At 40.7% G+C, this 12302-nt stretch overlaps 1 protein-coding gene across 7 annotated transcripts in view; it reads left to right on the forward strand.

Moving 5' to 3' along the window:
• LOC109891034 (receptor-type tyrosine-protein phosphatase T) overlaps window positions 1-12302 on the forward strand; it is a 400507-nt gene that overhangs the window by 274427 nt on the left and 113778 nt on the right. For all 7 annotated transcript variants that reach the window (XM_031827335.1, XM_031827341.1, XM_031827357.1 and 4 more), the window contains exon 11: window positions 4092-4197. In XM_031827335.1, coding sequence (XP_031683195.1) covers window positions 4092-4197 — 106 coding nt within the window. The remainder of the gene's footprint in view (window positions 1-4091; window positions 4198-12302) is intronic.

Raw genomic sequence — 12302 nt, forward strand, 5'->3', positions numbered from 1 at the left:
TAGACCTGCACCAGGCTGGGAAGACTGAATCTGCAATAGGTAAGCAGCTTGGTTTGAAGAAATCAACTGTGGGAGCAATTATTAGGAAATGGAAGACATACAAGACCACTGATAATCTCCCTCGATCTGGGGCTCCACACAAGATCTCACCCCGTGGGGTCAAAATGATCACAAGAACGGTGAGCAAAAATCCCAGAACCACACGGGGGGACCTAGTGAATGACCTGCAGAGAGCTGGGACCAAAGTAACAAAGCCTTCAGTAACACACTACGCCGCCAGGGACTCAAATCCTGCAGTGCCAGACGTGTCCCCCTGCTTCAGCCAGTACATGTCCAGGCCCGTCTGAAGTTTGCTAGAGAGCATTTGGATGATCCAGAAGAAGATTGGGAGAATTGTCATATGGTCAGATGAAACCAAGATATAACTTTTTGGTAAAAACTCAACTCGTCGTGTTTGTAGGACAAAGAATGCTGAGTTGCATCCAAAGAACACCATACCTACTGTGAAGCATGGGGGTGGAAACATCATGCTTTGGGGCTGTTTTTCTGCAAAGGGACCAGGATGACTGATCCGTGTAAAGGAAAGAATGAATGGGGCCATGTATCGTGAGATTTTGAGTGAAAACCTCCTTCCATCAGCAAGGGCACTGAAGATGAAACGTGGCTGGGTCTTTCAGCATGACAATGATCCCAAACACACCGCCCGGGCAATGAAGGAGTGGCTTCATAAGAAGCATTTCAAGGTCCTGGAGTGGCCTAGACAGTCTCCAGATCTCAACCCCATAGAAAATCTTTGGAGGGAGTTGAAAGTCTGTGTTGCCCAGCAACAGCCCCGAAAACATCACTGCTCTAGAGGAGATCTGCATGGAGGAATGGGCCAAAATACCAGCAACAGTGTGTGAAAACCTTGTGAAGACTTACAGAAAACGTTTGACCTCTGTCATTGCCAAAAAGGGTATATAACAAAGTATTGAGATAAACGTTTGTTATTGACCAAATACTTTTTTTTCACCGTAATTTGCAAATAAATTAATAAAAAATCCTACAATGTGATTTTTCTGGATTTCTTTTCCTTATTTTGTCAGTCATAGTTGTACCTATGATGAAAATTACAGGCCTCTCATCTTTTTAAGTGGGAGAACTTGCACAATTGGTGGCTGACTAAATACTTTTTTGCCCCACTATATATATATAGTCTTTTAATCAGTGTATTTGAGGACATTTTGCTTACTTAAAATCAAAGCTGTAATGCATCCTGATGGCTTTGTTTGCTGGTTCAGTAGGGGCCCCTAGAGACAACTGCAGGTCTTAAAACAGTTGGTCTTGCCGTCAGCAAACCTCTTCTGGTAGACAGACCGCTTACTCTGAACAAGCAGGTGATGCTGCTCTTGCTTCTTCAGCTTGGCTGACTTAACAGCTTCTGGCAGATCTGAAGAAATGATAGTTGTTCCTCTGGCACTGCCAACACAGGTCTGTCCTAGGCTTAGTGCTTGAGATGTGGGGTAGAAATCTTCTCCACAGCCCGAAGGAAGACAGCCCAACTACACGTACCTCTGGAAAATACAGAAAAAATGTCAAATCAACAAAAGTAGTGCCAATAATGTTGGAGGTCAATTAAATAATCAAAACGTGTTTATGCTTTACGTACTAAGTGTTTGAGTCATTGATGTCTTGTAGAGACGCCACATTGCTGCTTCTGTCACATGGGATGCAGCTTTCGACGAAAGTGTTTGTGTCCTGGGTGCCATCCTGGTAATACTATTGCATTGTTGATGAAATTCACCACTCACTGAAAGTCCTCATGCTTCAGGTGTAACCTGTGCTTGCTTGGGTCAGCTCTCATTTTGATGGGTGGCATTAGACCATTCTCCTTGTATGACTAGTGGAGGAGAGTGAAGCATGTTCTACTGATGCTAAAAGACGAATTCCAGATTATATATTATATAATAGATGCGAACTGGCATTCTGAGAACATTACTACACACAGTTATTTCACGTAATGTTAGCTAACTAGCCAGACATTTAACGTCAGCTAATGTTAGCCAGCTAACATCAAGCTTTAACTTAGGGTATTTTGTTTAGACATGTAGCTAGCATGCTAGCCAGCTAAACAATGAAATATAATCCCAATTCATAGAGTACTAGTGAAACAAACTGATTGTCATAGCTAGCTAAAGTTAACCAAATTGGTTCAATGTTAGCTAGTTAGTTAGCAAACATTAGGCTATAATTAGCAATGCGAAATGGTATTCCGAGAAAACATCACTAATGTTACACACAGTTCATACACGTAACTTAGTGTTAGCTAGCAAGCCAGCAATCTAACCTCAGCTAAGGTTAGCGAGCTAACAGCAAGCTTTAATTTGGCATCTTTTGTTTAGACATTTAACATTAGCTAGCTAGCTAAACAATTAACTATAATCCCAATCCATAGAGTACTAGCAAAACAAACTGATTGTAATAGTTAGCTAAAGTTAACCAAATAGGTTCAATGTTAGCTAGCAAGTCAGCCATCGAACTTTAGCAGGCTAATGAAAACAACTTTCGGACAAAATTAGAAACGTATAATATTTGAAACTGTTGCTAGACTCTTATGTCTCTTCGTATACATGGATGAAAGCTTCACGGCAGACTGCAGCTCCTTTCCATTTAGTTTGCACAGCTCAGAGAGAGTCAGCATGGCACGATCGTTCTCCAGAAAGTAGTTCATCACAACTTTTCCCCACTGACCTTGGTCTACAGCCTGATAAATTCAGGGGAGCAATGTTATTGAGAGCAGTTGCAACATACTTGCAGTTCTCCATGGCTAACATTATCTTTTGAACAAACTGCAGTAGAAAGGATTACCTATGCATTACGAGCAGCTCATTTTATAGACACAAGATGCTACACTGCAGCCCACTCATTATCTCAGCCAATCTTGGCTAGTAGGAAGGTTCCTGTCTTTTTGTTTACTAAACCAACCAGGCTTGTTGGTAAACACTTATGTGTTTTATGTTCAAACGCCTCTCTGGTGACTTGCGACATACGCCTAGTTAAATGAAACTGGTCACATATGTAGGTACTCCTTCACGACTGTTGGAAAAGCATTCCAGGTGAAGCTGGTTGAGAGAATGCCAAGACTGTGCAAAGCTGTCATCAAGGAAAAGGGTGGCTACTTTGAAGAATCTAAAATCTAATATGTATATTGGTATGTTTAACACTTTTTTTGGTTAGTATATGATTCCATATGTTATTTCATGGTTTTGATGTCTTCACTATTATTCTACAATAATAGAAAATAGTACCAATGAAGAAAAATCTTTGAATGAGTAGGTGTGTCCAAACTTTTGAACGGTACTGTACATTCACACAACATAGCAACCAAACAGTGAGCAATTGTTTATCATTGTGCATCATTCATTTGAAACATGTCATTCACTGACATTCATATAGAGAAATGGTGTAACACAAGCATCAAGGATGTATCTTCTTATCTCTGAAAGTAAACATTCCCTGTCTTAGTTGTCAGTCATACAATAGACTAGAGCCTTGATGGCCTACAGCATCAACACCATTCTTTTTGAATCCCTGAATGTTTTGCCATTTCTAATTTCAGTCTGCTGCGATTTATCTAATCAAGGTTGTCCTATGAATGTTTTGGAGATAATGAAGACTGGGGAAGACGTGACATTTTAGAGAGATGGCACTATCGTGACGCGTACAGGGCAAGGTTTTCACACCAACACGCTTGTGTTAGGGTACATCTTTAAAAAGGTCAATCTTTAGGTATGGCTTCATGGACAACTTTGACTTAAATCCATAGATGGAGATGGTCTGTTTAGGTACTGTGACTGTATGCCAATACTCTATTGTGCATTAGCTTTAGAAATCACAGAGCTGAATCCACTATTTTCATGTCAGGGGACCAAGTGTGTTGATTGTGTGTTTTAAAGATAATAATTTGAAAGGGATTGTGTTCATTAGGAAACAAAAGTAACAAAACAGACTCAATCATATTTGTTTTTCATTGCAAAACATTTTAGCTTTTTCCATTGCATGCCCTTATGAACACAACTCTATCTCATACCCTCTGAATCTTTCCCCACTAGCCCCATCAATGCCGGAGTACGAGACAGACATTCCCCCTCTGAATGAGACGGACACCACCATCACAGTTCTGCTGAAGCCTGCGCAGTCCAGAGGAGCTCCCGTCAGGTACCATACTATGCCATCACTTCAGTCAGGTCCATTATGTCTGCAGTATGGTAAGTTAGTAACATGTCCAGGTGTCTCCATTTTGGAAGTGTTTCAACCTAGTCTGTTTTTCTCTGCTTCAAATGTGGAAACTCGTGCATAAAGCCTAACAATTTTGGGGGGTTGGCATTATGGAGGTGTCAGATTGACAAAATAATCGTGTTTGGGAAGATTGTATATTTGGTTGTTTTTACTGCTTATCTGCACAGTAATAAATGAATTGGTAATACACAACACATGATAGTTAACACCTTACACCTTACACCTTACACAAGGTTGCACAAGTTTCAACCAAAGTGTTACCCCCTTTTTTATTCCAAACTTGAAATGGTTCACCCAAGTCCACAGAATCGCATAACAAACTATCACCCTCATGCACTTAAGGAGATCACGAATATCATGGACACATTAGAACTAGTGGATATATGGAGGCTTAAAAACCCTGAACTAGTGAGATACAGTACATGGAGGAGGATTAATCAAGCTAGTCGTCTTGACTACTTTCCTGTGTCCTTCTCACTGGCTCCAAAAGTTTAAAAAGTGTTGATAGGAGACAGAATGGGATCAGACCACCATCTAATTGGCATCCACATAACTCTTACCGAATTTCCATGTGAGCAGGGATATTGTAAATGTAATCACAGCCTACTGGATGACAAGCTGTTTTTAACCAAGACAAAATAATTTATAACTTTTAATAGACTTTTTCCTGCCGAACATACACTACCATTGAAAAGTTTGGTGTCACGTAGAAATGTCCTTGTTTTTGAAAGAAAAGCACATTTTTGGTCCATTAAAATAACATCAAATTGATTAGAAATACAGTGTCGACATTGTTAATGGTGTAAACGACTATTGTAGCTGGAAACAGTTGATTTTTTTTTATGGAATATCTAAATAGGCGTACAGAGGCCCATTATCAGCAACCATCACTCCTGTTGTTCGAGATCTTCAGTTTCTTGTCAATTTCTCGCTTGGAATAGCCTTCATTTCTCAGAACAAGAATAGACTGATGAGTTTCAGAAGAAAGTACTTTGTTTCTGGCCATTTTGAACCTGTAATTGAACCCACAAATGCTGATGCTCCAGATACTCAACTAGTCTAAAGAAGGCCAATTTAGTTGCTTCTTTAATCAGAAACACAAGTTTCAGCTGTGCTAACATAATTGCAAAATGATTTTCTAAAGATCAATTAGCCATTTAAAATGATAAACTTGGATTGGCTAACACAACGTGCCATTGGAACACAGAAGTGATGGTTGCAGAGGTACTCCTATTTACATATTCCATAAAACAATCTGTAGTTTCCAGCTACAATAGTCACAATACAATGTTTACACTGTATTTCTGATCAATTTGTGATGTCAATGTGATTTTCTGTCAAAAACAAGGAACTTTCTAAGTGACCCCAAACTTTTGAACGGTAGTGTACTCTAGGTACAGCAGATCCCCTTATTGTATGGGATACTTTCGAATGTGCCTTCAGAGGCCATGCAATTCAATACTAATCTTTAACTTGCTAGGGGTTAAACTTGCCTAGTTAAATAAAGTTTAAATAAAAATCAATAAAAACAGAAACATGTTACAAATGACGGAGTGTTTCTGATCACCAAATTATATTTTGAAAGATGAAGCTAAATATTTTAAGAATATTTTCTCTTTTCAGTCTCCTCCATCTCCACTGAATGATGTTAACTTTTTTTCCTCATAATAGTGTACAATTAATAACTGTACAGAAAGACTTGTGTGAAAGCCAAATTACAGAGGAGGAATTTCTTGATACAAGTCATTCCTTTCAGTCTGGAAAAATTCCTGGGCTTGATGGAATACCAGTTGAGTTACAGTACATTAAACATTTTTTTGTATACTCAAAGATCCACTATTCACATGTTTTACCGACTATAAAAATGGTAGACTATCAGATACACAGCAAGAAGGTCTGATTTAAATATTACTAAAACAGGACCCAGGTGGTAAGTGTAAAGAACCAGTCCATTTATAAAACTGGAAGCCCTTTGCAATTCTATGCAATTCTAAACCATAGAAAGGTTTTATTGGATTTTATTCATTCTAATTAGAAAGGTATTTTTACATTGACAATACATTGGAGATAATACTGTATAAGACAATTACTTGAAACAATGAAAACTATTTAAAAAAAAATTGAAAACAGGCCTGGTCTTCATAGTAGATTTTGAAAAGACCTTTGATAAAGTATGATTACAATTTGTGTACACTGTACAAAACATTAAGGACACCTTCCTAATATTGGGTTACTCAGAACAGACTCGATGCGTCTGGGGCATGGACTCTGCAAGTCTAGTGTGAGAAAACCAGCATCATTGCATTTTTATTTTTTTTGCAGTTTTTGACACAAACCGGTGCACCTGGCACCTAGTGCAATACCCTATTCAAAGGTACTTAAATATTCGGAATATATCAACCTCTGAATGGCACACATACACAATCCATGCCTCAATTGCTTATAAATCATTCTTTAACCTTTCTCCTCCCGTTCAACTACACTGATTGAAGTGGATTTTGTGACATCCATAAGGGATCATAGCATTCAGCTGGATTCATCTGGTCATGGAAAGAACAGGTGTCCTTAATGTTTTGTATGCTCAGTTTATACATGCCTGGACTATGCCTGGACTTTAACCCATTATACAATGGGTTAAAGTTATTTATTGCAACCCCAGGTGTAAAGTAGTGAATAATGGTTACTTCTCAGAAAGTATTGAACTGTCAATAGGAGTTAAACAATGTTGTCCACTTTCTCCTTTTCTATTTGTTAGCTATTAAAATCAGATCTAAGAATAATATTAAGGGGTTAAAGATCCAGGGCTTTAAAACAAATGTGTCAATGTATGCCAATGACTCAAGTTTTCTCTTAAGTCTGCAATACTACACAGTCTCATAGAGGGTCTAGATAATTCATGATATTATGAATAGGAATGGTGGAGTTGTCACACACACAGAAATGATGGGAATGTTAAAAAAAAAAAAAAAGATGTTTATTTTATTTCACCTTTATTTAACCAGGTAGGCCAGTTGAGAACAAGTTCTCATTTACAACTGTGACATGACCAAGATAAAGCAAAGCAGTGCGACAAAAACAAACACAGAGTTACACATAAACAAACGTACAGTCAATAACACAATATAAAAGAAACATAGAAGAATCTGTGTACAGTGTGTGCAAATGTAGAAGAATAGGGTTAGGTAGAAAATAGATACACCATAGAGGTGAAATAATTACAATTTAGCATTAATACTGGAGTGATAATGTGCAGATGATTATGTGCAAGTAGAGATATTGGGATGCAAGAGGGTTAGTAATAATATGGGGATGAGGTAGTTGGGTGTGCTATTTACAGATTGGCTGTGTACAGGTACAGTGATCGGTAAGCTGCTCTGACAGCTGATGCTTAAAGTTAGAGAGGGAGATATGACTCCAGCTTCAGAGGTTTTTGCAATTCGTTCCAGTCATTGGCAGCAGAGAACTGGAAGGAAAGGCGGCCAAAGGAAGTGTTGGCTTTGGGGATGACCAGTGCAATATACCTGCTGGAGCGCGTGCTATGGTGACCAGTGAGCTGAGATAAGGCGGGGCTTTACCTAGCTAAGACTTATAGATGACCTGGAGCCAGTGGGTTTGGCGAAGGATATGTAGTGAGGGCAAGCCAACGAGAGCATACAGGTCGCAGTGGTGGGTAGTATATGGGGCTTTGGTGAAAAAACAGATGGCACTGTGGTAGACTGCATCCAGTTTGCTGAGTAGAGTGTTGGGGGCTACTTTGTAAATGACAAGGCCAAAGTCAAGGATCGGTAGGATAGTCAGTTTTACGAGGGTATGTTTGGCAGCATGAGTGAAGGAGGCTTTGTTGCGAAATAGGAAGCCGATTCTAGATTTAATTTTGGATTCGGAGATGCTTAATGTGAGTCTGGAAGGAGAGTTTACAGTCTAACCAGACACCTACGTATTTGTAGTTGTCCACGTATTCTAGGTCAGAACCATTCAGAGTAGTGATGCTAGTCGGGCGGGAGGGTGCGGGTAGCAATCGGTTGAAGAGCATGCACGGTTTGTTAGCACAGTGCCCAAAGATGTGCCAGATGTATACAGAATGGTGTCATCTGTGTAGATGTGAATCACCAGCAGCAAGCCAAAATCATTGATATACAGTGCCTTGCGAAAGTATTCGGCCCCCTTGAACTTTGCGACCTTTTGCCACATTTCAGGCTTCAAACATAAAGATATAAAACTGTATTTTTTGTGAAGAATCAACAACAAGTGGGACACAATCATGAAGTGGAACGACATTTATTGGATATTTCAAAAAAAATTAACAAATCAAAAACTGAAAAATTGGGCGTGCAAAATGATTCAGCCCCCTTAAGTTAATACTTTGTAGCGCCACCTTTTGCTGCGATTACAGCTGTAAGTCGCTTGGGGTATGTCTCTATCAGTTTTGCACATCGAGAGACTGACATTTTTTCCCATTCCTTCTTGCACAACAGCTCGAGCTCAGTGAGGTTGAGGCAGGGCAGGAAGGATATAGGTCTATAACAGTTTGGATCTAGAGTGTCTCCCCCTTTGAAGAGAGGGATGACCGCGGCAGCTTTCCAATCTTTAGGGATCTCAGACGTTGCAGACGATGCAACCCCTATTAGTAGGGGTTGCAACAATTTCAACTGATAATTTTAGTAAGAGAGGGTCCAGATTATCTAGCCCAGCTGATTTGTAGGGAACCAGATTTTGCAGCTCTTTCAGAACATCAGCTGTCTGGATTTGGGTGAAAGAGAAGTGGGGGGGCTGGGCAAGTTGCTGCAGGGGGTGCTGAGACGTTGGCCAGGGTAGGGGTTGCCAATTGGAAAGCTTGGCCAGCCTTAGAAAAATGCTTATTGAAATGATCGATTATCATAGATTTATCGGTGGTGACAGTGTTTCCTATCATCACTGCAGTGGGCAGCTAGAAGGAGGGCCTCTTATTCTCCATGGACTTTACAGTGTCCCAAAACATTTTGGAATTAGTGCTAGAGGAAGCAAATTTCTCTTTGAAAAAGCTAGCCTTTTCTTTCCTAACTGACTGAGTGTATTGGTTCCTGACTTCTCTGAAAAGTTGCATATTGTGGGTGCTATTCCATGCTAATGCAGAACTCCACAGGATGTTTTTGTGCTGGTCAAGGGCAGTCAAGTCTGGGTTGAACCAAGGGTTATATCTGTTCTTAGTTCTACATTTTTTGAATGGGGCATGCTTATTTAAGATGGTGAGGAAAGCACTTTTGAAGAGCAACCAGGCATCCTCTACTGATGGGATGAAGTCAATATCCTTCCAGGATACCCGGGCCAGGTCGATTAGAAAGGCCTGCTCACTGAATTGTTTTAGGGAGCATTTGACATTGATGGGGGGTGGTCATTTGACCGCGGACCCATTACACACGCAGGCAATGAGGCAGTGATCGCTGAGATCCTGGTTGAAGACAGCAGAGGTGTATTTAGAGGGAAAGTTGGTCAGGATGATATCAAAGAGAGTGCCCATGTTTACGGATTTAGGTTTGTACCTGGTAGGTTCCTTGATAATTTGTGTGAGATTAAGGGCATCAAGTTTAGATTGTAGGACGGCCGGGGTGTTTAGCATGTCCCAGTTTAGGTCACCTAACAGTACAAACTCTGAAGATAGATGGGGGGCGATCAATTCACATGGTGTCCAGGGCACAGCTTGGGGCTGAAGGGGTCTATAACAAGGGTCAACGGTGGGAGACTTGTTTCTGGAAAGGACGATTTTTGAAAGTAGAAGTTCGAATTGTATGACAGATCTCTGCAGTAGATTGCGATGCCACACCCTTTGACAGTTATATCTGGTCGAAAATGTAATAGTTTCTGGAAATGTCAGGATTTTTGTTGGCCTTCCTAAGCCAGGATTCAGACACAGCTAGGACATCCGGGTTGGCGGAGTGTGCTAAAGCAGTGAATAAAACAAACTTAGGGAGGAGGCTTCTAATGTTAACATGCATTAAACCAATGCTTTTATAGTTACTGAAGTCAACAAATGAAAGCTGCTGGGGAATGGGAGTGATGCTAGGGGCTGCAGGGCCTGGATTAACCTCTACATCACCAGAGGAATAGAGGAGGAGTAGGATAAGGGTACTGCTAAAGGCTAAAAGAACTGGTCGTCTAGTGCGTTTGGAACAGAGAGTTAAAGGAGCAGATTTCTGGGCGCAGAAGAGTAGATTCAAGGCATAATGTACAGACAAGGGTAGGGTAGGATGTGAGTACAGTGGAGGTAAGCCTAGGCATTGAGTGACGATGAGAGGTTTTGTCTCTAGAGGCACCATTTTAGCCAGGTGAGGTCACAGCATGTGTGGGGGGGTGGAACAAAAGGGCTAGCTAAGGCATATTGATCAGGGCTGGAGGCTATACAGTGAAATAAGACAAAAATCACTAACCAAAACAGCAATAGACAAGGCATATTGACATTTGGGAGACGCATGTGTAGCCGAGTGATCATAGGGTCGTGAGTGAGTAGCTAGGCGAGCTGGAGGCACGCCGATTCAGACAGCTAGCAGACCAGGACTAGCAGATTGGCCTCAGGGGGACGTCGCAACGGGAGAGCTTGTTGAAACCCCCTCGGACGGTTACGTTGGCAGACCAATCGTGATGCATCGGCTGGGATCCAGCAGCAAAGGGTCCAGGCCAATTGGCAAAAGAGTTATTGAAGCCCAGGTATTGTCTGATGGAACCCTTCTGCTAGCCTGGAGAATGGCCTAGCTCGAGGCTAGCTCCAGGCTAACTGGTGCTTGCTTCGGGACAGAGACGTTAGTCAGAAGTAGCTACTAGGAGAGCAGCTAGCTAGCTGCGATGATCTGGAGTAAAGGTTCAGAGCTTGCGGTAGGAATCCGGAGATGTGGTAGAGAAAAGCAGTCCGATATGCTCTGGGTTGATATCACACTGTGCAGACTGGCAGGAATTGACCGGGCTAAGACTGGCAGATGTCTGCGTTAACGGTGAAGACCGCTAGCAGTGGCTAACTGACTACTAGCTAGTAGCTAGTTAGCTGGCTAGCTTCTGAAGGGGGTTCCGGTTCTAAAGTATAAAAATTTGCAGATCCATACCACATTGGTTGAGGCGGTTTGCAGGAGAGTATGTTCAGTCTGTAGATGGAAATTGAGATTAGAAATATAAAAAATGGATATGAAATATATAAGAAGAAAAACGATATATACATGGGACTGGACAAGACGAAAACAAAACAGACGTCCGACTGCTACGCCATCTTGGATTATCATGTTTGCTCTGTCCAAAGTTACAACCAACTGATTGCAACATTACCGCATAAATTGAGGAGGTCGGTGAAAGGGGGTTAAGGTTGGGAACTTGTTTGTCTGCCCTATATTACAAAACACATTAGGCAGATTTTCTTTGCATAAATAGATAAATATACCAGTTTCGTTTGAGGATCAAAATGTTGACAGCTGCGCCATACAGGTTGAAAAATTCCTGGGAAGAGATTTTCGAAGTTCCAATTTCATGGCACATAGTTTATGAACTGACACTCAAAACAACACTTGATTGAACACTGAGTTTTTTTATTTAAATTATACACAATTCTCGTCACCAACATAATATTATATATATGGGGCATACAACAATTTCAGCACTGCAGAAACAGAGTCATTAGATAATTTATTCTGGTATTGCCCCTGTGTAGCTTGTTTCTGGTTACAGGTTCAGGAGTGGCTGAAAAATCACAACATTCACCTAAACCGACCCTACAAATAGCACTGTTTTGTAATTTGGAAAGCCTTAGTCAATCAATTAATATAATAATACTCTTAGCAAATTTAATTTACAATCTATGAATACTATGAAATTAGAAATGTTCAGAATTAATTTAAGACATCACAGCACAGTTGAAAAATACTCTATATGGCACATGGAAATCAAGAAAGGGTGGTCTACGGAGATAGGTAGGATGGGCTGAGAGTTGCTGAGGGTTGGGATTAAAAGTTCATGATCTGCAAGAGTTAGGACTGAAAATGCAATTTATTATGTCAACCGTATATATC

This window comes from Oncorhynchus kisutch, linkage group LG1, assembly GCF_002021735.2.
Source record: "Oncorhynchus kisutch isolate 150728-3 linkage group LG1, Okis_V2, whole genome shotgun sequence".
In the NCBI taxonomy this organism is placed as follows: Eukaryota; Metazoa; Chordata; class Actinopteri; order Salmoniformes; family Salmonidae; genus Oncorhynchus; species Oncorhynchus kisutch.